This window comes from Ambystoma mexicanum, chromosome 13 (genome assembly GCF_040938575.1).
Source record: "Ambystoma mexicanum isolate Mex_15411 chromosome 13, UKY_AmexF1_1, whole genome shotgun sequence".
NCBI lineage: Eukaryota > Metazoa > Chordata > Amphibia > Caudata > Ambystomatidae > Ambystoma > Ambystoma mexicanum.
This window is the reverse complement of record NC_090938.1, coordinates 535,167,696-535,193,975: the sequence shown is the minus strand read 5'-3', so window position 1 is coordinate 535,193,975 and position 26,280 is coordinate 535,167,696. Positions and strand designations below refer to the sequence as shown.

Here is a 26,280-nt window from a genome sequence, read left to right as displayed (position 1 = left end):
GTGGTCTCACTTCTATCCCCTGCACCGGCATGCACCATTGCCAATTGGCCTCTGCATGTACATTAGCGTGAGCTACAACCTCCTTCTTGAACACTCAAGGTGTCTATCAGTATGGGACTTTGCCCTGTCAGCAATTCATTATTTTTGCTCCTCCGCTTCATCTTGGAACCTTATGTTTCAAAACATGTTTTACGCCAAATGCAATATGCTGGGAACAGACATTGGAGTCATTCCTATATGCAACAATAGAAAGCAAGTCAATCAAACCCGTCGGTAGCCCATGCAATCGAAAGATGGTCCCATTTCATTGGAAATGTTGGAATTGAAACTGAAGACAACATTAGAAAATAAGTATAGGATTGGGCCTCAGAAAATGGATGCAGTGCCCAGTGCTCCAAAGCGTGAAACCTCCCTCGGGCCTCTGCTCCATCTGCATCTATGTTACCGAATCACGAGCTGTGCAGAAGTTTCAGGATACCCAGTCCGAATGCCCATTGATTCCCAGGCTAGGGGAAAAGCCTGTGTACACGAGCCAAAGTTGTGTTGGATGGACGTTTCCCATCATTGTTTTTGTTAAATTTCCATTGAGCTGCGTTTTCTTGATCGATGATGTTGGCGCGAACATTTGTATTGCGTTCTCAATTGTTTTCCCCTTCAAGGGCTGTTTCTGCATCTGTCATATTTATTCTACGGACTGCAGAACGTGATCGTTGCATGTCCCGTCGCACCACTGTTTCCAAAGCTGTTATATTGGCCGTATTTTTTTCATTTGATTGCATTATTCTTTTCAGGTGGACTTGCCCTTTGTTGCTCAGTCATATTTGTCTGATGAATACGTTGAGCCTCATTTCTTCAGCATTTAACGCATTGTGGTGGAGTGACATGCTGAAAAGAATTGTATTTACAGGAAACCCTCTGTATGGGGGAAAAGTAATTTATTTTGTTATGTTAGAGAAATAGTGCTTAATCAAATTAATTTTTAATTCTATATTTTTTTTAAATGTATATATTGTGTTAGTGTAAAGTTTCCATTGTCATTGAACGTTATCAGTGATATACAGGAGATACAGTAGGTTTTCATTAACAAGGTAGGACCACTATATATCCTAAGGCAACCGCTCCTGCTAGCGGTGACAACAGGCAAAGCAGGCAATCTCTACTGCGCATGACTGCATCAGACAAATGTACATCTGGACTTTTATTATATTGTATTATGCTTACTATTTTATTTTATTTTGACTGTTTATTGAGAGTGAGCCTAATATCGGGAAGCAACAGAAAAATGTGCACTGGTAGGGGTTATAGGCATGCATGACTACTTGGTTCGGCGGTTCCTGCTTTTTTTGGTCCAAGGGAAGGGGAGCCAGATGCCCACAGGAATTAGGGGAACACTCCTCCCTTCTTGGACAATCTCTTCCACTTTTAGGTAGAAGCTAGCTCCCTGCCTAAGGGAAGCAAGCCCCTGAAGGTTGCACTGTGGGGTTGAGCTCGCCAGCCCTTCTGGAAACAAACTGTTAGACCAAGTGACTTAAGCATGTTGCACCAAGGACATGTGCTAGTTCCTCCTGTGGGCCTAATTCTGGAAGTCCCATGTGAGCAGCCACACTTGAGCTCACCCTACAGGTTTACCAGAACACCATTCCGATATGGTGTCACCCGGCCATGGGGGACATTGGAAGCCCTCTCCTTCATAGCATTAGACTGCCCTGCAGAAAGAAGCAGCAGCCAACCTGGACTATGCCTGATCCTTTCAAGCATTGGACTATAAATCTCCTTGCACACCTACTAAAAATCTAGGAGGACAATGATTGGTGCACAGGTGCTTCTCTATCCAGCTTGTTCTGGCCATTACCCCTAGCAACAAGCCCTCTGAATAATTGGAGCCATGTATGAATCAGATCTTTCAGTCCTGAGCAATGTCAAACTGATACGTCCCAGGGTTCAAATTGGCACTATTGTCTATAACCAATCCATAGGACTGATCGTTCCCTGGCACTTCCTCCCCCAAAAAGTCCTAGATTTGTGCATCCTGAACCTAAGATAAATTCTGCCACAAACTACTATGATGCCATTGTGTAAAACTGGAAGACCTATGTCCACCCAAAAATATTTTACAGTCTTTGCCAGAGGGCTCAGAGCACGTTCTATTGTCACTGACAACTCACTGGAAACATTTTTTAGTCTGTACTATGGCCCTGAGAGAGATGTCTCTCTGCAGTTGATGCCACACGTTCTTCAACGTGCCTAGGTAAAAGCCTAATTCAAAAATCAGCATCTCCAGATCAGTGGCCAACAACTTGACGGCACCCAGGGTCCAGAAACAAGATTCCCTTAATACAAGCAAATGCCAGTGCGATTCTGCCCCGTTATGGCATGAGTTTGATTGGTCCTACGACAGCAGTGCCGAAAGGAATGTTAAATTCCTTCTTAATTTCGGCATTGGAAGCCGTCATGGAAAATCTCTATATATGCACAGATCGCTTGCACAATTGACCACGATTAGTTGAAATCATCCAATCTTAAGCAAGAAGCACAAGACAAGGTTTGATAGAAAGTATCTTTTTGATACCTCCGTTGATGTATTTCTTCAACAATACAGAGCTGACTAAGTCTCTCATCTCTAGGCCGCTCCTTTTCAGTCATCCATGACCTTCCAGTCCTTCAAAGCTGGGGCACCCTTTTGCCCTAAAGCTTGTGTTTCTGCCTTCTCTTCCACTCCTCTAGTCTAGGCCAAAAACTGTAGCTACTGAGTGATGCCCAATCCTCCCTTGCCAGCCTTTGGTATGGCAAAGAAGGGCAAAGGACTTCCTGCCTGGTATATAGGAAGTGCCTAAAAAGAACACACAATACAATGGTGTCACATGAGATTAATCATAATTGAAGTTATCAAAGTAATTATTTTGAAAATGTTCGATAGTAAGGCAAAAAAAATAAGCCTGTGGAAAAAAGACCTGATTACTGGACTGGTTAATAAATATTCATAATTTTTTTTAATGACGCCAATCATGTCAAACATACCCCAAAATTAAAAACGAAACAATCTTTTTTTCTAAACGCAAATTCACCAACTAACTCATTCAATATGTCCCTAGACACTCTCACGCAACTATTTTGACACATATAGCAAAAAAGCTATTCATGCACGTGGTGCAAAATACAAGAGTTAATACGAGCTGTGCAAAATCCAGCAAAGGCTGCTAATGTGAAACACTGATTCGAATCACATTGGAGCGGCTCAAGACAAATCATAGAGAGGACATGATTCTTTTAAAAAGCTCCTTGGCAAGGTTTATCTGCGAGATGCAAGTATTTCCATGTGCCAGTGCCGAGCATACACATTGCAACTTTGTTCTAAAGGTGTTGCCTGATTATCATTTTACTGAGGGGATATGACTCACTACCTTTTTAACACATCCGCTTGGCTGATGACGCACTTCATCATCTGAAAGTCACATTCTACCTTGACAAGGCGCATAGCTCCAGCTCATAAAACCCTCATTTCCACCCAAGGAGGCTACGACTCCCTGAAACCAGCCTCCATATCCATTACAGTGAAATAATGCACAGTTCCTTTTACCCAGATAACAGCTTTGCCCCTTCTGCCTGATCTAATCTAGCTTCAGTGGCTGTCACAAGATATTTACAAGTCTGAGACATCTACAGAGCAGCGGCTGGTGTACCCACGTGCACTTACCAGCACGATCGCCTTGGCACCTCTTCTAAGAGTGATGCACAGTTTGGTCAAGAGAGGTCCTTGAGCATCAGTTTGCTTTGACTCAAGCTCTTACTATCCAATGGGGCTTTCTTCCGACACTCCACTCCTGACCTATCCTCAGGATATTTGGGTATCTTCCTACACTTCGGGAAAAGGGACGAGGCAGGCCATAGTCATAAGATAAAGTTACCTTTATGGTGACTCTAATAGTCTTAATCTATGGCTCTTTGCTATGTGCAACATCCTTCTGCCAGTGCAGCTGACACAAAGTACTATATGATTTGCTGGCTAATGGAGAACTTGGAAGGGATGTGCCCAAGCAGGGAAATGGGTGGTGGACCTATATATAGTTCGTATGTACAGTTGTTTGCCACGCACAGCTTTAGTTCACGCCTCACTGGGAAGCAGTTTCCGGGCCCCTCCGCTAGCTGGCGCAGAATCCCACACTTTGGACGGTGAGTAATTGAGTCACCATGATGGCAATCCTAGCTTATGTTTACTGCAAATGCCTTCCTTGTGTTAATGCTTTCACTGAATCCGCATCTTTTTCTGTTGTAAGACTGAGGAATGTGGTGTCCTTATGTGTAACATCTTCTTTTTATCACCGGACAGAGTCTGACTCAGGGGTATCGGGACTCCATTGTGTACCTGGTAGTTCACTTTGTTCTTGTGCCAGTTGATGCATGCGCCATAGCGGGCTTTGCCTTGTTGTAGTAAAGGAAGCGATGTGCAAGTTCGCCCCGAGGAGCTATTTCCTAGTCCTAGAAAATTAAATGCCTGTTTTCATATTTTCTTCAGTTTATTTTCTCAAAACTAGGACCCTCCTTATTTTTTAGAAACCTGCCATCTCATATCATTTATCTGTTCCACATGCTTGATGACTCATTTTTGGAATGTGTTAGCCCTTTGACTAATGACTTGTTTTTACTTTTATACCGTGCTTGCCACTACAGTCATGCAGTCTCATAGTGTTGTAAATTATAGGTGATATCATTCACAGACTCTTTTACTGGTTTTATGGTCCCCCAAGGGGACACCATCCTGGCCTTATATCCCGTCACCTACAGGCAGCACCAGCAGCGTGCACATAGACCTCTTCAGCGGGAGCAGCAACCCATCTTACTGGCTTAATCGCTATCCCTCCGAACACATGCACATATGTTATGACCGATGCGTCAGCACGGGTCACAGACAAACCCAATGATGCCTCTTTCGCATTGTGTCATGCTTGAACATTCATATAGACTTTTCCCAGGGATTGTGAATTTCTCAATATTAAATTCTTTCACCTACCTTTTTGCACATGTCTTTGTTGAGTTCAATTATGGTGTTTTGTCCAGTTCTTGAATGGTATGGAATGAATTATACCTTTGAAGACATAGAGGGACGGCGAAAAGGCTGAGTTTCATCTCATGTATCTTCTGGGAGAGTCACAAAGATCTAATCACATTCAGATTGGAGAACTGGAGTGTAGCGCCAGTGACATGAGTATAGGTCTCTAGATCGAAAACGTAAAGTTTGAATCAACCAAGTTTGAAAATCAAATATTGAAAAGGAAAGTTCGAAAATGTACCTTTTTATTTACTTTGCATTGCTATGCATTTAAGTTAGAAAATGTAAGTTAAAAAATATATTTCCGTAATACACTTCATATGCTTATGTTATGATTTAAGAGATTCCTGTTCTGCTGCTCTCTTGGCATCACCCTGTCCCACCCCCTCTCCTAGCCTCTAATTCCCATTCATCACTCTCTAGTCATTTATTTCATTTCAACACTATATTTGTGGGGGCTTTAAACATGCAGTTCATACCTCACCCATTCCCCTTAACGATGAGTCCTTCTGTGCTTTTTTTGGTAATGTTTTTCTTTTAATATAAAAAAAAGGTCTCCAACCCTAAATTTCGCCCTCTTCTTTCTCATTATTTTTAATTATTGCTTCCCTTTTTTCAAACCTTTTCTCACCTTTCGTTTTCAAACTTTTTTTTTCAAACTTTAATCTTTCAGAACTATATTTTAGTTTTCAACTGAACGTACAGCCTGCACTCACATTTTCTAGAGGAACAGAATTTAGAACTAGGTGGGGAACACTCACAAGTGGATCCTGGAGGCCTTTGACCATGGAAACAGTAGAGTATGCATGGCACCCCCTTCCAGCATTCAAAGCCAGGGCTCCAGACAAGGGGAGCACCTTCCTCCTGACTCTCAGATATCAGGCCAATGCTGCCATAAGCAATGGAGAATAATGGATGGACCGTCTTCTCCGGGTGGCGCGAGCGGCACTGCGCACAAGTGGGTGCTCTGCTCCTTCTTACTGCATGAACTGAGGGGGGCTTTTGAGTAACAAATTCCTCTTGCTGTTCATGTGAGATAACAGAAAGAAAATATGGGTTACAAAAAGCACCCATTTTAAAAGTATACAAGTACCCATTTTAAACGTTTTTAAAGTCTACCCTTTAATTGGCCAGATATTGCTTTGCTTCTTTTCAACTTCCAAATAAGCAGTAAAAACTCTACCGGCAAATCCTTACCTGGATCCCTGGGAGTGCTGGAAGCAAACAGAGACATGAAATCCAAAAAGGTTTGCAACAGACATGTCAGGACGAAAACTGTGCACTACTACTGAGCGAGCAAAGATCGGGGACCGAGTAGTGTGTGCAGTTTTAAAATAGGCAAGGAAATGTGCACACGGTGCGCTTGCCGTCCTTATCTGTAGTGTAATGCTATGTTTTCATGTGTGCTTAACAAATTCCCTACCTCAATGGGACAGCTTGTTCTTGCTTGTGCTCTCAGCATAGCGAGCTGCAATTGAGCCCTTGCAGGTGTTGTTAGTACAATGCAATGGCAGAGGGGGCTGAGTTGAGGCAGCGTGTCTTTGATGAAGCTGTTAGTACAGGTTGGTAGCGGGTGCTTTGTTGATGCAGCATGGCCTGGGGCATCCCAACACTTCCTGTTGTGCGCTTCTAACTGGCGGCTCCTCTTTTTTTCTGGTCTGATTCAGAGACGTCCTGTGCGGATACCTACTGTGCTCCAACATCAGCGGCGCGCCAAGGATTGGAGACCTTCATGGAGAAATAACCAGCACCACCTTATACTACCAAAGCAAATATGTGGACTGCAGGTACAGCCCCCCTGGCCACCCTCTGCTGGTACATACCACTTGACCCATCCCTGGATTCATCCCCATTACACGAGGAACACCTTTAATGGTCCAACCCAACCGCACTTCATGGCACCCTTCTGTGACGACAACCATGGTGCCCATCTGTGGCCCATCCTACTGTACTCACATTTGGCTCACTCATAGCTACATAGCACCCATCATACCCTTCAATGGTATATTACATTGCTCTCATTCCTGCATGGAAAACCTGGCTAACCAAGAATAGCAATGGCACTCCACGGCAGGGGAGTTGCTAGGTCTGGAAAAGACCCGGGGCTAAGCTGATCTCAGAACTGTTGGGACTGGGGGCTAGCTAGTCTTTTGGCTGTAGCTCCTGAGATTCTATCCGGGGCTACAACCAAAACATCAGGGGCTATAGCCCCCTTAGCCCCCCCCTAGCAACGCCCCTGCCCACGGCACATACCCTCGTCAGACCCATACTAACAGCCGTTGACTAATCCCTCATCACACCTTGACAATCTTCCAGTGATAATCTCTAGAGTGCTAATGGGCCCCTCTCTGCGGTTTGTCCTCAACCTTTTAGGTGGAGTTTTGATACTGCCTTGTACACCTTTCATTGTCCACATGTGGAATGACGCAGCCATAATTTCTAGGCTCATTGGTTCCACCTCCCCGCAAACTTTGTGGTAAATACCAACAGCCCCTGGGTACTCTTTAAAAAGTGATACTCACAGAACCTTTGAGGGTTCTTTGTGGCTTATTATCACTGCACCTCTGAAGGTTTTCCCGTGATCAGTTCCTACTGCATCCCAAAGTCCTATTGCAAGGCCAGTTCGCACTGCACTACAACATTTCACCTCATTCTAGAAAATACTATATTTTTTATGGATTAATGAACTTGTATAATGTTAATATTTTTTTTATGATTTGTATAGTTGTGAAAGGTTTTTGGGAAAACTAACACAATAAAATAAAATAAATAAAAAAAAGAAAATGCTTCCATGGCCAATATTCACTGCACCCCTGAGAGATTTTTGTATAGCGAGTACTCCTTGTATCGCACCATGCTCCTCCATGCCCAGTTTCCAGTGCACCACTGGACGCCCTTTGTGGCCAATACTGGGCTCTTCAATAGGCAGTTCCCGCTGCACTCTGACCTCTTCAAAGGCATATTACTAGTGCATCCCTGAGTGCTGTTCCATGGCCAGTTCTATGTGCACCTCTAAATACTCTTCCATGACCATTCCACTACAAGGCACCGCTGGACGCTCTGCAGCGACCTATTTCACTGCAAGGCTTAGCACTCTTCCAATGCCAAGTCCTCTGGCATCTTTCAGAACACATTTGTTTATAAATAACCACAGCCATGGGTGTTGCTAGGTCTGGAAAAGATCTGGGGCTAAGCTAATGTCTGGACTGGCGGGAGTCAGGGCTAGCTAGCATTTTGGTTGTAGCACCTGTGTTTCTATCCGGTGCTACAACCAAAAGACCCGGGGCTATAGCCCCTTGAGTCCCCCCCTAGCAACGCCTCTGTGCCCACCTGAGCAACCACCGTAACCCAACTCCATAACACTGTAGTGCTTCAAAAGGTCTCTTGGCATGAAGCGGTCCATCGGTAAATTGCCCCAATGAAGCAATTCCACTTGTTGTTTTTTTCAAGATTACCCCTTAGAATGACGTTAGGGCTATACGCCCACTGTGAGTTTCCAAGAGGAACAGGCATGGACAGTTTTATGTGTGACACTTGTGCTCTATATGCTGTACTGGAAGTTGAAGTGAAAAAATAAGTATCTGATAAATAGGGAGGATGCTAGGGGAGGCAACAGAAGGTCAAGTCATATTGAAGATGTAGGTAGAAAAATACAGTAAGCGATTCTTTAAAAAAAAACTCTTATCTCTGGATCCCATGGACACAGAAGTAATAAGATGTGACTATTTTAGAGGTTATTGTTTTTTGATAGTTAGGAGAGGCTGCGAGCCTCCTTTTTAAAGAATAAATAAAACGAATCAGTGAACACATTTGACACTTTGCAGCATCTCTTGTTAACTTTAATTGTCTTCTTGGAGTGGTCCCGAGTGGTCCCCAGTGGTCCCGAGCTTGCGTTTTCCAAGAAGGATGACTTGCGTAACTCTGGTGTTTTTAAACTATTTTTCTTAACTTTCTTTTAAGAAGTGTTGCCACAGGGGCAAGCTAGTCTTAAGCGCTTAATTCAAATCTTGGTCCCAGTCATTAGACTCATGGTTGAAATCACCCTGAACCAGTTGAGCATCGATAGACCAGACGCTTGAGGGATTCAAGCCGAGCCTTAAAATGCCCGCTTTATGTCTTGAGGCATTGGTTAAATAAAATGCCTTTAAATAAAGGTCTGATATTAGAATATAATTAGATAAAAACAAAATGAAATCAAACTAAATTAAGGGAAAAAAGAAAATGCTGCCAAATGTTGGAGCTGGTTTGAGCTAACAGGTTCTTTTCAAGCTGCTTAAACCTGCCTTCAACTCTTTCAAATCAGCACAAGTTTCAGCTCTGAATGATTTGAAGCTAGACAATTTGCCCCAGCACCCGCCCCCCATCTTGTTTGGATAGATTTTAATCTGATTTCAGTCGGTTTACCCATCCCCAAAGAAAGTGTGATCAAGCACTTGACAGTGCGAAACGCATCACGTCGGACTTTTGTCCTTAGTGCTATGTCCTTTTTGTGAAATGATAAGACAAGTTGGAGTAACTCATGTCTGCATTGTGCTTATTTACAGCATACTCCGACCACGGAGTGCTGTCACAATGACCTTGGACAATCTGGGAATGATACGTCAAGGTCCTACACATACTAGGACAATAACCCTGGACACTCTGGGAATGATACTTAAAGGTCCTACACATACTAGGACAATAACCCTGAACATTCTGGGAATGATACGTCAAGGTCCTACACATACTAGGACAATAACCCTGAACATTCTGGGAATGATACGTCAAGGTCCTACACATACTAGAACAATAGCCCTGGACATTCTGGGAATGATACGTCAAGGTCCTACACATACTAGTACAATAAACCTGGACATTCTGGGAATGATACGTCAAGGTCCTACACATACTAGGACAATAACCCTGGACATTCTGGGAATGATACGTCAAGGTCCTACACATACTAGGACAATCCCCCTGGACATTCTGGGAATGATGTGTCAAACTTCTTGTCAATCTGACCTCCCAGCCTCATTGAAAACATGTTCAATCCTTTACTAAATTTCGAAAAGGTTGCCCTGGTTTTCAGATGTCTCCTAATAACTGTAGAGAGAATATGGTTTCAGCTGCTTTTAACCGTTAACAAAGAAATGTGTTCTTGACCTAGTCACGAAGAGCTCTAGAGTTTTGTGATAGAAGCCTGAGAAAATCATGGCTTTTCACAAACATGTGAAGGACAACGTTCCAATGCCACGTAGCCCAAAATGTCCACAGACATGAATAGGGGGAAATGAAAGAAGATATGAGCAAAAGAAATGGCACACCAGAATTCAAATGAAAGGATTATGAATAAGGTGAGACTGGAAAGCAAGCTGAAGATGTTGGGAAGCCCTGAGGGTTGACTTTCATTAAATTTTAGGGAGGTTTTGGTTAAAATGTACTTCTGTCTGCAGATGTACAGAACTTTGGCTTTTCATTTGCCTATTTGAATGGCACGTAGGGGGGGGGGTCTAATGCTGGTTGAAGATGGAAGTTCAGTGAGGTGATGGAATGCTTAGAATGCCTGCAGATGTCTACATAAGGGCTAAGCAACTTGGGATAAAGACTGGGGTATCGTGCAGCAACTCAGAGGCACAAAGTCAGTGCTGCTGGATTTTGGCACAATCCTGTCTGTAAGACTGCCGTTCTCCTGCCTCTTCCTCCCCCACTCTAGGTGGTTTACTCAGTAGGCCTCGGGCAGCTGGTAGGGGTGCATTGTGCCTTATGATGATGGAGGCATCATGACTCTGAGGCAGATCTCTCCCTAGTGCACAGGAATACAGTGTCGCATCAAGCAGGAATGCTACCTTGGCCATGGGCTGAAAAGCAAGTGTGTCCTATACTGTGCCCCTCAGCGCTCAGTCATTGTTGGACGCTTGAGGAAAGACATCTTATTGGTGTTGCCCCTCAAAACACATGTCCTCTCTGGAAGACAAAGGGAGACTGGGCTTCTGGCAAGATGTCTGAGGGGCACACAGTGGCTGCGGCAGCCCCGACATACTGCGGAGAATGTAGCTCCTGGAGATGCCTGTTCCTGCCCTTTCAAAGTTAAAGTCCAACGATGCCAAAGAGGGCAAATACCAGCTACAGCAAACCACTAGGGCTAAAGCACTGGGGTAAAAATGAAGTTTGGATGCAGGGTGCCCTCCTGGGCTGCCAATGATCCAATGCCCAGTGTTCCTTTAAACCAGTCAAGGAGCTTATTCATAGGGTGCACCTGTCCCTCTCTTTAACTGCTTATTCCTAAACAGCATTCGGGGGAAGTGACATCTTTGGGGTACGCCTAGTGCATCACCCCTCTTCCCATACAGTTCCACCTTAGTGTTCTTTGTTTGAGGTTCGTGGCCAAGAGAGATGATATGGCTAAGCTGGCACCACCACAACACAGTAAAATAGGCTAACTGCTAGCAGCTGCACTATGAACAGCTTTGTGACAAGAAGTCTGCAGCGAAGGCTTTGGCCACCCTTCTTCCCTTCAGACTTCAGCAAAAGCGTATTGCTCTATAGAAAGGGAGCTCCCAGCTGCGCCTGCACAGCTTGACTTGAAGATAGTCCCAAACAACAAAAATTGTTTAAATTGGAGGTTAAATGGCGGACCACCCCTATATATACAAATAATCGAAGAAGAATTGGAAAAATGGCACAATATAATTTCAACAAAGTGAACTACCCCGAGGTAATCTAATTCCAGGAAAGCACAAAGAGCCGGAGGCTAAAAGTAAAAGCTGCCAAGCGTTTTAGGAACACATGTCACATCTAAACCTGATCTCCGGTTTGTGGGCACCGGGGAACATGGATTCCGCCGGGAGGTCGAGTTCTGCCTAGTGGAAATAAAGAATGAAGCTGGACTGGCCCTGCTGAATTCCACCCAGGGCACATGGGTCTGGAAGTCCCAGTACTGAGCCAGTGGCCAGCAGCACACACACCACACAGCAGGCACTTTCACCAGGCAGACCCAGTTGTCTGAGGATTGGAGGTGCAGGGACGTGCATGACACTTCATGAACTGGGGCCTAGCCTGTCCGAGTGCCCTCCACACACATGATGAGCCCAGAGCAAACGAGCAAGATGGCGCACAGGACACGCTGCTCCTGCCTGTAGTCTAGGGCCATTCACGCCATGTAGAAATGTGCAGTGTCTGTCCCCTCAGGGAAGGGTGCCTGTCCCCCCTAAACCCCCAATGCACACACTCCAGTGAAGGAGTCAGGACATGCAAAGCCAAACACCACTGCCAGCCTTTAGCCGGAGAAGACCTCCAAAGAGTTGCACAGAAGGCAAGGGTCCTGCTGTCAACTCAGAACTTCCAATCTTGCACACCACAGAAATGTGCAGAAGTCCGTCTGTAGAGGTGTTACTAAACAATCCTACAGTCTATCCTATGCACACAAACACAGCACTGCACTGCACATATGCATCGTTTTTACACAGTGCATTAATATTAAGCAGAATGTTTAATTCACTCCTTGTGACTTTTCATCCTCAATCGAGTCAATTTGAAGACGAGGCCCTATTAATTGAGGCCCTTTTGAATAGGAGCCCGTTTTACCCAGCCCCCACTCAATGCAACCCTTTAAATGTCAGGCTTCTCGGTGTGCTCTCCACAGCACTTCTGGGTACTCTTTTGTTTTACAAGCACAAGTATCAATCCAGCCAATGCCCGCTTACAGGTAACGTGCATGCTTGTTCCGCCATTTTATGAATGAACATTAATGTGCCTCTTGTTGCTCTCTCTTGTCCTATTTGTTGTTCGCTTCCCCATTCTCTCTCCCCTCTTGATCATTCAATGTTACCCTATCCTCTCTATCTTTTTATCTTGTGCCCTGTTTCCCCCCTTCTCATGTCTTTTATTTTTGCCCCATGTCTCCCCTTGCCTTTGTGACGCCCCCTTCTTCGAATACCCCGCTTTGTTTTTCTTCCCTTGCTCCCTTTTTATCTGGCTATTCTTTCCCCGCCCCCCTGCTTGTTATGCTCAGGGGGGGGCAAGTCATGATGGTGGACGGATTTAACCTGGGCTATGTAGAAGACGGTACCCCCTGCGGCCCTAACATGATGTGTCTGGACCGGAAATGCCTGCCCTTGTCTGCCTTTAACTTCAGCTCCTGCCCAGGCAGCTGGGATGGACGCACCTGCCACGGAAATGGGGTGAGTGCTGCAGGGAAAAGGTGGCGGGTCTCTTTGGAGTGAGTGGGTGGGCGTGGGGAAAGAATTGGTGATTGGGCAGAGGGCAGGGGATTTACAGAAAGCAATTCCTTCATATCCGGTTGCCAGACGTCCGAATTCTCACATACTGCGGGTGAGATTATCAGAAATGTGCACTGGTGCTAAAAAGTCAGCAAATGCTTTGATAATGCAAGATGGAGCAAGCCGACTTTGTCACAATCCATATTATCTAAAAACGTTGGCACTTGGGCGACAATTCATCAGGCTATTTGTTGCACTATATTTGCTGCATAACATACAGCAAAAGGTGTCTAAAACATTTTTTTTCATGTTACACATTAAGCATAGCAAATAAAGCTGCCTGCTCCAAGTTTCCAATGGGGATTTTCTTTTAGATTATACAGATTGGGGCTAAACCTGTTTGCTCCATTCTCAATTATCAGAGCAGCAAAAATGGCGCTAAATTCATTTGCTCCATCTTTTTGCACAAGTGCAAATCTCTGATAATCTAGCCCTGGATGTGAGCCTTAAACCTTGGCTCACACCCATGCTCTTAGCCAGCCTGGTTTGCCCTTGCAGAGGAAGAATGTGGTGAGTCTTTCAAGAGTGGGGTAGGGTGTTTAACAGGTGGGGGAGGGAGTAGCGTGTAACACCTTGGTTATGGGTTAGGCAGTGACACTGGGAATATATCTGGATGTTTGGGATGCTGTAAAAACACACCTCATGATTCTTCCTTCCCTTTCTTCTGTTCTTTGCACTTCTTCTCGTCACTCTACTCCCTCCTTCCCTGGACCACCTCTCTCCACCAGTTCTGCAGCAACGAAGGAAAATGTATATGTCATTCTGACTGGACGGGAAAAGACTGCAGCGTCTATGACCCCCTGCCGGCTCCGAAGCCCCCCAGAGAGATCGAGAAATACAAGGGTTTGTGTGTTGGGTCATTCCTTTACATGATGTAATCTGCTTGGGCTTGGTAGGTCATCGGCGAGTTGCCTATGGATATGGTTATGATGAGCTAGGCTGTGGAAGGCATGTGCTAGGCTTGAAAGGGTTGTGGAAGCTTCCCAGTATCTGTGTAAGAAATGCTACACTATACTTAAATTGTGCATAGCATGCGGAAGGGTGTGTGTGAAAATTTAGGATGTTCTATGTGGTGTAAGGCTGTACAGTATATTGAAGCAGGCTCTGCTGCACTGTGGCAGACGTGTCATACCACAGTGCAGCAGATGTGGCATACGGTGTAGTGAAATAGGCTTAGGCATGCAGCGCGGGACGTGTCGCGGTGTATGGGGACACTCATGATGTGCCAGACTTCACAAGCCTTGTGTTAAGTTACTTTGGATGTGTTCGGCTGTGAAAGGCATGTGTAGGTTGTCTATGCATACATGGGCTTTGTGATGGGTACTTGGGGTATGCATGGGATATGAAGGTGCAAGTAAGTGTTGAGTTATGCATGCAAGTTCATAGCTATGCCCTGAAAGGCATGTGTCAGGCTGCGCGAAGGATGTGAAAGCATCAGACAACGGGATACTACTCGGAGTAAAAAAAAAGGATTAGGCTATGTTAATGGGATGCTGCACTGTGTAAGGGATATCTTGGACTATTTTGGCATTTGTTAGACTGTATAAATGAGATGCTTGACGGTGTATGTTAATATACAAAGAACGGGTTAGGTGGTGTTTAGGAATGTAAGGAGTACTTCAACTGTGTAAAGGGAGTGTACGCCTGTGTAATCAATGTCCTAGGCCACGTGGAGGCACCCTGCAGCTTTCCAGATGTGTCGGCTTAATACTCTCTTGATCCCTCTCCATTGACTATATTTGGTGCTGCTGATGGGATTGTAGACCAAAACAATTGGAGAGTCACATGTTGCCTACCCATGTATGAGGCTGTGCGTTAGGTACATGCTATGCGTTAGGTACATGCGTTATGGATATGCAGGGCCGGGCGGGGTAAGCGAATCGTTATTATTCTTTTTAATGGCATAGTTTGACTCATTAAGGAATCAGGTAGGCTGTGTAATGTCCACTTAAGTGTGTTAGGGAAGTGTTGCATTGTGTAAATGTGTTAGGGAAGTGTTACATTGTGCAATGAATGTATCAATTAATGTGGAAGTCCATAAAGTCGAAAGTACGTTACTTTTGGAAAGTGCGTGCCTCTTTATATTAAAAACGGTGAGTTTTTTAGAAAGAGATGGCGGTACCCTTTTCAGGGTTGCTTAATTAAATATACACTCACGCAAACAAACCTGCACAGTACAAAATGTCTTTCTGAAACATGGACATAGGAACACCAAACATCATGCCCGTGCAAACACACTATTAAAGCACATCATTCAAAAAACACGCACACAGTGGGCCTCATTACGACTGTTGCGGTAAGGCAACAACAGCGCCGGTAGTGCTACCATCCACCCTATGGGGGCTCAAATGGGAATGGGGACGTACCGGCTCCATATCCCGCGCAGGAGGAATTACCGGGCCCTCCAAGGTCGGAATGGCCCGGTAATTCCCCAATCGCGGGACCAAGAGCCGGACCCGAGTTTGGGGGTAGCCATGCCCTTATTAAGGGCATAGCTACCTCCAACCTCGTAATGAGGTCCAGTATGTCCCTTTTAAAACAGTGTGTATGTTTTAATGCAATTTAATTAAGAAATATGTAAAACTGTCATGTTAACAGAGGGAGTTATCCTCAAACATCATATGATATGATAAGTCATTTATAACAAGTGTTTCTAGGCACGACAAAGGAGGGAGGACAGTAGGAGGACAAAACAACGATCTTACTAGGCCTCTTGTCAATCAGATCGCGTAAGTGCAGGGGGGAGGGAGAGGGAGAAGGGCAAAGGAACTTGTAAGTGCTGCCAGGGAGGTGGCTCCTAAGTGCAGAGAGTCAGGGGACTGTAGGGTTGCAGATACAGTCCCTTAAGTGGTTTGGAGGCCCAGAGGCAGTGCAAAGGCAACTGGTCGTGCAGGAGCCCGGTTCCGTAAATTCACTGGGGGCGGCCAGGTAAGCCAGTACACACAGCAGTCAGGGACATCAGCAAGGGCCAGGGAGAGAGAAAGCGGAAGCGAAAAGGAAGGTCTCGAGTTGCTTCCGGAACCTTAGATGGTCCTGCTCAAGTTTGAGAGAGGCTGGGAGGCATAAGCATGTCATGGGCATACCGAGGCTTCACAAGCTCCTGAAGGGGCCTGCTCTATTGTGTGTCCACTCTTATGGGGTGAACGGTGGGCCACATTCTTGCTCCTTATTGGTAACACACACTTTGGTATAAAGGTGCGTGTTACATAGTGTACATAGTGAGTACTTAAACAAGCTATGACCAGTTCATAAACACTGTGCTATAGCTGTGTTCAAAATCTTCATATTTACGCCTTTCGCTTGCCTCCTTCTTGCTTCTGGGAGGAAAACCTTTGTTAAATGGCTGTAAGGGTGGGGGTGTGACCTATATGAATGACCATGGGGAATGTGGCTTGCTTGCTGCATACGCATGCTCAGAAACACCTAAAAGCTCTTTCTATCCCCAAAAAGGCCATGAAAGAGCCTAGTTCTGTGGCACGCCACAGACATGGCACAGCAATCTCACACACACTCACAAGCACACACAAGAGGTATGTCACGGATAGGCAAGTGACAGCCACAGAGGAATGCTCACTGGGTAAGGGTGCAACCTTGAGTAGAATCGTAAGGCATTGATGGGTGGCAGACATTCTGCCCTCGCTGCTTTATGTTCACTTATCTGCAGATTTCTCTGTCATCTTGCTATGTCATTTACTCACAGATGATATTTTCTGTTGCAGGTGTGCTGACAAGGTCATGCCGTTTGCCAGTACTAGAGGAATCCTTTCCATATCTAGTATACGGGTTGTGTGACCGCCACTATTGCAATGAAGGGTCTTCATGATATATGTGGACCCATTTCTAATGAACAGAATCTGACTGTATGTTGCTTTCAGCAGCATAGAAAGCATCAGATAGTGGCAATGGTATTAATGAAATGTCTACCACAGACCATATATTGTACGCAGAAGATAGGGTTTCAGCCTGCTAATGCAGTCTGGCTTACCCATACTGCAGGGGCACTACTAGGTTTGAGGTTAGGGAGGTTTGGGGGAGGGGGGCGGGGGGTGCATCCCCTGCACCTTTTTCAGTTGTCGACCTCTGTTGAAGCTTATGGAACAATGGAAAGCTTTATGGAAAGGGGTAAGTCTCCCCCTAGTCCCATTCCTAGGATTGCGTCATCTGGACTTGCCTCAACGAGACGAGACTTCACTCTTCCATGTAATCTTTGGTTTTTGTGGGCAGAAATCCACCCTTGGAAGGGCAGCTGAGTATTGGCTTGTCGCTCGTTCAGTGCTTTGCCTCCATCAACAGACATCGACCCCTCATGGGTGTAGATGAAAGGAAGTTTGGTCTTTGGCTATTCAGTCCTTGGCCCCTACTCAGGAGATTAACTTCTAGGGAACACAGCAGGCCAGATTGGACAACATTTTAATTGATTGCATAAATTACACAGCAGGTCCCCTCTGTGCAATTTTAGTAATTTTACTATAAAGTAGGCGTAAAAACCAGGTAAAATCACCTGTATGCCGTTTTATTTCTCCATTTCGCAGTGCAAGCTGTGTAAATGCTGCCTACCATTTACGCTTGGCAGGCTGCATTTACGATCTATTCCTATTGAGTCTCCCTGACCTTTGCAGGTGTAAAAAGCAGGTGGATTCCGTAGGATTTCATAGCATTTACACCCAAATGTCCTTGTAGGGTAAATGTCTGCATATGTGTATGGCATAGAAGATTGGAGTGGCAGAAATGGTAATTCCGTTCCGTGCCACCTCTCTGCCGGTTACCAGACATTTGGTCGAAAAAAATTGGTCGACCAGACAAATGGTCGAACCAATTTGGTCGAAAACCAAATGGTCGAATTATTTTTTTTTTTTTATTTTAACCCTTTTTTTTATTTTTTTGGGGGGGTCCCCCCCCAACCCCCTTTTTTTCTCTAAAAACCCCTCTTTTTACAAAACGAAAACCCGAAAAATAAATATATAAATAAAAAAAAAATTCGCCCATTTGGTTTTCGACCAAATTGCGTCGACCAAATTGCAGTCGACCAGTTTTCAGTCGACCAAATGACTGGACACCCTCTCTGCCATACAAATTAATGGAAATGTGGAGCAGAGTAAAAATCACAGTACCCTACAACGAACGTGACCCCTATTGTCTTTTCACTCATTGGTCTACCACTGTATTCATAACCTTGGGGGGAAATAGTACAGCCCACTCACTCGCTCAATCTGAGCTACTTGAATGGAGTTCACTGGCCCAGCCCAGTAGAACCTTGCACATTATGCAGACGGTTAGCATTCAGTCCCAGCACTCATGTCAACCTGTGCACACACCAGATGTTGCATGATGGCGCCATTCGTGTAATGGAGGTCTCTCTGCCATACCCTGCCTTCTCTGTGTGTCTGTCTCTCACTTGCCTTTCTTCACCAGTTCTGCACTAAGACACGCAGAGAAGTCACAGACTAGTTGGAATCAGGGTGCTAAGCCTCTGTCAACCCGCTAAGAAGTTAAACAGCACCTGAGTACTATGTGTTATTCGCTTGTAGACATACTCCCTGTCCATCTCGCTCCTCTTTCTTTGAGTTTTGCTGTTGGCCCGTTGGCGTATTCCTCTTATTGATGTGTTTTTTGTCATCTTATTTCTCCTCCGCCCTCTGTCACAGGTCCCAGCGGCACCAATATTATAATCGGCTCCATTGCTGGCGCCGTCCTTGTGGCGGCTATTGTCCTGGGGGGTACAGGCTGGGGATTTAAGTAAGCATTCTGCATGCACCCTTATTCCTTTTCTTGCCTGTATCCCAGAGGCTTCTGTATAGTCTGTGTAAGAGTGTGGGGGTTAGTGGTGCTTGCTGTGAAGTTTACTGTGTGATAAAACTTTAATATGCACTTATTATCAATTCTGTTTGAAGACCTTGCATGCCGGAGAATTTTTGAGAACAGTGTGGAATGAAAGCATGGGGCTATGCAAGGGGCACATTGGTAACGTCAACAAGTGACAGGTCATGCGCCACCACCATTATGATCCACCTGCTTTGAACAGGCGTTGGGACCTCCTGGAGAAACAGAAACCCCCTCCATCCTGTCAGTGTGGCTATGAATTCCATAAGAAACTCTTGGCCAACTTCACTGGTTTCCCCTTGCTTCTCCTTCCCCTCACAGTCATCTCATACATTAAAGTGGGAGGACCATTGCCAAGACTAGCCGCACACTTTTGCATGGATGTCTCATGGATAGGCCAAGGAATGGGTCTAAGAAGCATTAGGTGTGCCTTACCCAATGTTCTCTGAATGTGATCAGACATCAGTGGTTTCACTGATTCCTTTTGCCACATTATAAGAGAGCAGTTCCTTTCCAGAATTGCTGATGCCAAGCATGCTGCAGTGGGCCAACTAGAATGGCCAGCCAATTCCATACATGATGCATGATTAGCTATGGCTAAGGGGGTTGATGTGCAACACCAGACCGACTGTACTTTACCAAGTTCTACTGAATAGGTGAGTTTTCACTGTCTTCCCATCAATGGGTTGCAGCTCTTTAGTCCCACAATGGGTAAGGCCAGGCCCAACCAAAGAAAAGACTGACACCTTGATAGCCAAGCCATTGATGACTATCTCAATGCCTGCACTTGCATCCTCCACTCCTTTCATACAGGAGATTGGCAGAGGTGGATCTTTTACGGTTTCAGCCGTGACACCTGCTTCACAGGGACATGCAGGAACATCTCTTAGGATCACAGCTCAGAAAGACAATGGGAACCACAAAGAAGCCCTTCTTCTCCTGTAATTCTGGAGACAAGTGTAAGAATTGACTTCCCTAGGAGGTAAACTTGATCTTGCTGGATCCACACGACTGGAGATAGATGTATAGCTAGATACATATTTATTGAGCGCAGACTTATTAACGGACCAGCCAGTTTCAAGGCCCTTAACACATACAAAATAAAACAATTTACATTTAAAACATGAGTTAAATACACATGGAACAAATTCCGGACACCAGCAATATCCAACAGTTTGCCGTCTGTCCTATTGTTAAGAAATGAAAAAGGAAGAAGGCAGGCGTTTTTTTTAACCTTACCTTAAAACTTTGCACAGTGCGTCTATTTTTGATTGAAATTGGAACGCCATTTCAAAGGCGCTAGCCCAAAGTGCCAATCATTTCGCCTCTGAAGCCTTTTTAATAAAAATCTTGCCACCTGCACTAGATCTTTCTCACTTGATCGAAGCACTTGGGTGGGGACGTGAGTCTTTACATACGTGGCAAGGTATAGGGGTGCCATTCCCTGAATAATTTTCCAAATCAATGTTAAAACTCGCATTGTATGAGGACCTCCTTTTTCGGTCAGTGTCATATAGGGCGGGCTTCAGAATTGTGCTCATACTTTTTGAGCACGTAGATCGCTCGGACTGCAGACTTTTGAACAGCTTGCAACTTAGCTGTGCATTTCTTTACAATGCCCAGATGGTTGTGTGGTATTGGATTTTGGATCGTACCACTGATTGAACCAAGATCTTTCATTGATTTGAATCTAAAAAATCACTACATCTGTTACGCAGCAGTGCAATTTCTGATTTTCCCCCCAAAAAGCCTGGTGACGTTATCCTGCATCCACCCACTTTCTTACATGTGTCATTACTGTTATGTAAGTCCACTAGAAATTGTACATCGTCTGCATATAAGTGGCAGTAAAAGGCCCAGCTTTCAATATTGTGGCTAGCACAATACACATACATTAAAGAGAAGGGTGAAAGTGCTGAGCCCTGTGGCATTCCGCAAGACAACCAGTGGCTAGCCGACGTAAAGTTTCCCAGTTGGACCTTTGGACTTCTGCCAGCCAATTAAGAGTTTAGCCAATACAGTGCTGGTCCTGAAACATGCATCGGAGGCTTCAGTCGCTGAATCGGTGTATTATGATCTACCGTATCAACAGTGTCGAAGAGATCGAGGAGAATCAGGCCTCCTGGATCTGCTCGATCTCTAATGGCCAAACGTGTTTCTCAAGTACATAAGACTGAAGTCTCTGTTCTGTGACCCGGCCGAAACGCTGACTGTGAAGTAGATACAATACTATTTGCAAATCCTTGGACAATTGATAGGTGACCACTCCTTCCATGATCCTACTAAGGAAGGGAAGGTTAGATATGGGCCTGAAATTTGACAAAACCTTAGGGTCAGCTGAGTTTTTGGGGTGACCGGAGCTGTTTTCAACAGAGTCAGAAAGATTCCTCTGTGAAAGGACACATTTATAATAGTGGCTATATGTTCCGATATTACCGATATTAATTATTTTATAGCTCTAGGTGGTAAAGAGTCCAAGGATGAACCAGAGGCTTTCAAACAGTGGACCCTTTTTTTATATGATCCACATTTGTTGAAAAGTCAAAACTTTTAAAAAGATGCATAGCTCTCTAGAACGAATGCTCTTGGACTCTCAGGGGTTTTAGCTTCTGCTTCCATCTTGGAGATGGACTCTTCAAGGTGCCTGGACCCTTTTGGTAGTTTCAAGAGGGTAACAACTCCCTCTCCCTCTTCCCCCTTCTTCTCCCACTCTTTTCCAGATTCTCCTGGAAGCATTCCAATTGCTGTTTTTGAATGCAGTAGAGTGTTCTCCAATATAGGAAGTCCAGGGATTCTGCTTTGGATTTGTCATGGTCGGGTTGGATGGAGCTGGCCTCTGTACCATCCTTGATCTTTTCCTCGTCAGTATTTTCTTTCCCCGTGAAAGTTTAAGACGGTGACTCCTCATACAGATCCTGACCTCCCCCTCAACAGGGGCATGGTTTTGCACAGTGCATTTACAGGTTGTGGACATTCACACTCTTATGTGAGCTCCTGAAAAGAAATCTCTATGGTGAAAATTCACTTTCAGTTGAGAGTCCTCCCTCTCAGCCTTACCACAGCACAAGGTTTATTTTGCAAACCAATGGGATCCATTGCAACTGGTCTTGTATAGCATGGAGTTCACATCCACCTGTATAGAGATGGTTAGTTCATTTGAGTCCCCTCCCGACAGCAGGCATCCTTTGTCCTACTGAAGGCCCTCATCCTATTGTTCATCCTGGTCTATCAATTGGAATAAGTTACATCTAATCCCCACTAGGAGGCAACTGTCCATTGGCTTCCTATAGGACACACAGACAGGTAAAGAGTGCCCGGCGCGGGGGAGGAATCAGACCATTTTCTGCACATACTCTTTTTTTTCTCTTTCAGCCTGTAATAGCCGCATGGATGGTACAAAGGAGCAAAACACCAGTGTGCTTTCAACAGCTTTTGATTTACAACAAGCTTCTTCAAACCGCCCCAAACCATCTCCCCTTGACTTACAGTTTCTGGGGATTCTCAGGCTTAAGGGTTTCCCACACCCTACGTTGATATGTTCTTGAGGTCTCTCCTCCCAGAATCGTGCTTATGGGGTACGGGCATTCTTCTTCTGAACATTCCATCATATGCTTGTTCCTCCTACCGTGGTCCCAACCTCTTCAAAAAAAGGTTTTTCCCCCTACCCATGCCTTGGGCCCAACTAACTTGGAGCATTCCTATGCTGTCTTGGTACTCACTCATTCTGTCCTTCGCATAGTTAATCTTCCTCTGACCTCCTCCTGATATGTTCACTAACCTCCTTCTTATTTCCCAGTGCCATTTCCATCTAATGTTCACCAACATTCTTCCTACATTTCTCTACCACCTCCCCCTGATGTTGATCCAATTCTTCCTTATCTTCCTCTGCTACTTCTTTCTCCCCCTCTCATCGCCAACCTCCTGCCACCAACTCCTTCCAAAATGGCCAATTCACAGCCACTGCATGCCCCAATAGTCTCCAAACACCCAGACTGCCTGACTGGGAAACTGACCTTATAAACCCCTATGAACTCTCCGTCTGGGCCAGGCTTTTCTGTGAGGATCTGCGTATTTGATGGTATATTGGTGAGAGACTACGATTGGCTTTGGCCAAAAGGTTTACCTGGGATAACTAGTTAACTGGAGAGTTTGAACAAGTCTTTAAATGGCTGGGCTATCATCTTGGATTTCATATGTCATTGGCATGGTCTGCTGGGAGTTGTGATATGCTGCTTTACTGTGGCCGGTTTGTGAAATGCTTATTAAGTGTAGAGTAAGTGGTTTAATCTGTCCACTTCGCATGTGCTCGCTCAGATCGCGGAGTGAGAGCTTTTCAAATTATTTGGGCAGCCTGCAGTTTTACATGAACCCCCTCTGCAGGCCACAAAAAAGAATAACCACTAAACAACGGATGACTTTGTGGGTCCCAGGCCATGCAAGAATTTGCAAAGGGCCCCTTATGTGTGAGTGGGCGACGGTGCAGGACTGCAATTTCTCAAGCAATATATGCCATATTTTTCTGGGCCTGCTCAATGCCCCACTTTCTTGGGGTGTTGCTCGGTGAAAGGAAGGGAATGCTTGGTAGTAGGATCAGAGGAATGCTGGGAAAGAGTTGGTTGCTGATCTTTGTTGAGGTTGTGTGCCTCTGTGATGTGGCCTAAAAGGCCAGTGTCAGTGTAGCCTTCTCTGCGACTGTTCCTTGCCCTATGAGGGAGCTAAGTGGGGATGGCCATCAGATCCTCCCTACACCTCTCCTGCTAGCACAGGAAAGCACCCTTCCCCTTGGTCACTCCATTAAAGGTCCCTAGAATTAGACATGCAGCTTCGTCATAGGCCCTAATTATCAGAGGATTCTGGGGCCCATGTAACTCTGCATTCTTATGGTCCCATTTGCTCAGCTACTCGTACAATCTCGAAGGCTCATTTCATTGTGATCAGGAGCCTCAACCCAAATTGATTGTGGTATCTGTGCCCCCTCGATTTTGGCAGTGGAGTCAACATCTAAACCTTTTGGTAGGGGGCATCAACAGTGGGTGGGTCATTTGCTAGTCCACGATCTCTGGGCTCGGAGCAGCAAAAACTTCATGTAGATGTTTTGGAATTCAAAGCTGCATTTCTAGCCCTGATGGCTTGGAATGATCTTGCTGCCTGTCCTTTGTGTCCTAATGCATCTTAACAACAAACATGATCACCGGGCTCTAGATCAACAAGCACAGCGACACTAAGCCCTCTCCTGTCTGCAAACTAGTTAGCTAACTTTGGAACTGGGCCAATGTGCACAGCATTTGCAGTTGGGGGTCTATCTGGCTGGAATCCTCAATATAAAGGCTAACCTACCCAGAAGGCGTTCTCTTCCACCTCACAAGTGGACAATCAACAACAGGACTCTGAGAGACATTTCCTGGTGTTCTTCTTGGCTACTTCCCACATTTGGAAAGGCTGCCTGTTTACCTCCTTTGCAGGGCAGGGTAGGAATGATCTGGCGTAGCCCTTTCGTGGGAGGGCCGGCTCCTCTACACTCTTGCCCTCTCTACCGCTTACCGGGAAGTTGACATACATGCAGGGGATGCCCTCCCCCACATTGCCATGCATTGCTGCTCGCCCTTATATCACCTGCAAAGCATTGATACTCAGACCACCTGGAGTGGGGAAAAGCCCGTGCCCAGGCTATGCCTCCATCTACCGGCATCCTTAACCAGCAAGGAGGACACATTTTTCACCTCTCCCCACAATCACTCAACTTGGGGATTTTTCCCCTGAAGACCCATTTTCCAGTTGGGTCAGCCTCTTTGATGACAATCTGCAGATTCTGTGGCACCTGTGAATTGTCCACTCGGGCCCAGTACAGTATCAAGAGGCTATGGTTCTGCTACTTGCCCTTGGATGGAAGCACATATCCTTTGCACGCGTCTCTCGACAATGTCCTCTACTACGTTTCACACCTGACTAAATCTGGTCTGAAGTTGCACTCTTGCTAATCCTACCTAAAGTTCAGTCAGAGCTTTGTAAAACCAGGTCGACAATACGTTCTTGTCTCAAGCTCTAGAGGAGATACAGGGTTAGTTAGAGTCACAGACTGACTACCATCGTCTCCCTTACTGTCATTCTTTGGTAGTCTCCCACACGTATCGGGAAGAGGGGACAGGCCATCAGAGAAAGTTCGTTACTCACCACATAGACTAGACTACTGTACTCTTAGGGCCTGATTCGTTGAATATTTTGCACAGTGCAAAGTGACTTTGCACTGCCAACAAACACGCTGATTCATGGAACAGTGCAAAGTGTCTTTTTACCATGCAAAGTCACTTTGCGCAGAAAAAAGACACTTTGCAGTGTTCCATGAATCAGGGCTGTTGGCAGTGAAAGGTCACTTTGCACCGTGCAAATACATCTATGAATCAGACCCTTAGTCCATAGTCCTCTTTCCTCTGCACGCTGCCACTCCTCCACCCGACCACCTCCACGTGTAAGCGTTTTTCCTTTGTTGAGACTCCTGCCAAGGAAAAGGTAGCACGTGAGATGAAGTTCTGGCGATCCGGAGTTGCCACCGCCTTCACACCGGCTCTATTTAGAAATGGCTGCTACATAGTGTGCTCCAGTTCCATTCATTTAGGGATGACGACTCGCAAGTATGGGGTCAATGGTATTATGGTCTAGGAATACAGTATCTTCCCTTGCTTCTCCATGTAACTCCTCCCACTGTTGCCTCATGCTAAGGGTCTGCAACCTGTGGCTTTCCCTATAATTTGGGCTACGAGTCCCATGATCCCACACCATTGCCATTGATGGTTAGTATTGATGGAAGTTGTAGTCCAAAACGTCTGGAGGAAAAAGGTAGCAAACCAGTGCCTCATGCACTCCTTTCAATACCACTGCTATCAATGCACCTCCTAACTACCTTTGCCCTAAATTCCTCTCTCCACTGTGCTACATCCCGCGCTCCGTCCCAGCACTGCTGCCTTTTGCACACCTTTCCTTGCCCTGATGCACCTCCTTGCATTGCTTTCCCAGCACTGCTACTCCGGCTGTGCTCCGCTCACAGCACTACTGTAACCCCAGCCTTTTCTCCATCATCCCTTTTGTTCAGAAAATGCAGCTGTGCCACATTCCTCGCTCCACCAGCATTACTCACCCTGCAATGTTGCTCCCCCTGCA

At 45.5% G+C, this 26,280-nt stretch overlaps 1 protein-coding gene across 1 annotated transcript in view; it reads left to right on the top strand.

Annotated features, from left to right (window-relative positions):
- The window catches only part of ADAM11 (ADAM metallopeptidase domain 11), a 345,706-nt gene that overhangs the window by 301,815 nt on the left and 17,611 nt on the right, over nucleotides 1-26,280 (top strand). The window contains exons 22-25 of the mRNA XM_069634268.1: nucleotides 6,715-6,834; nucleotides 13,038-13,206; nucleotides 14,034-14,148; nucleotides 18,951-19,041. Coding sequence (XP_069490369.1) covers nucleotides 6,715-6,834; nucleotides 13,038-13,206; nucleotides 14,034-14,148; nucleotides 18,951-19,041 — 495 coding nt within the window. The remainder of the gene's footprint in view (nucleotides 1-6,714; nucleotides 6,835-13,037; nucleotides 13,207-14,033; nucleotides 14,149-18,950; nucleotides 19,042-26,280) is intronic.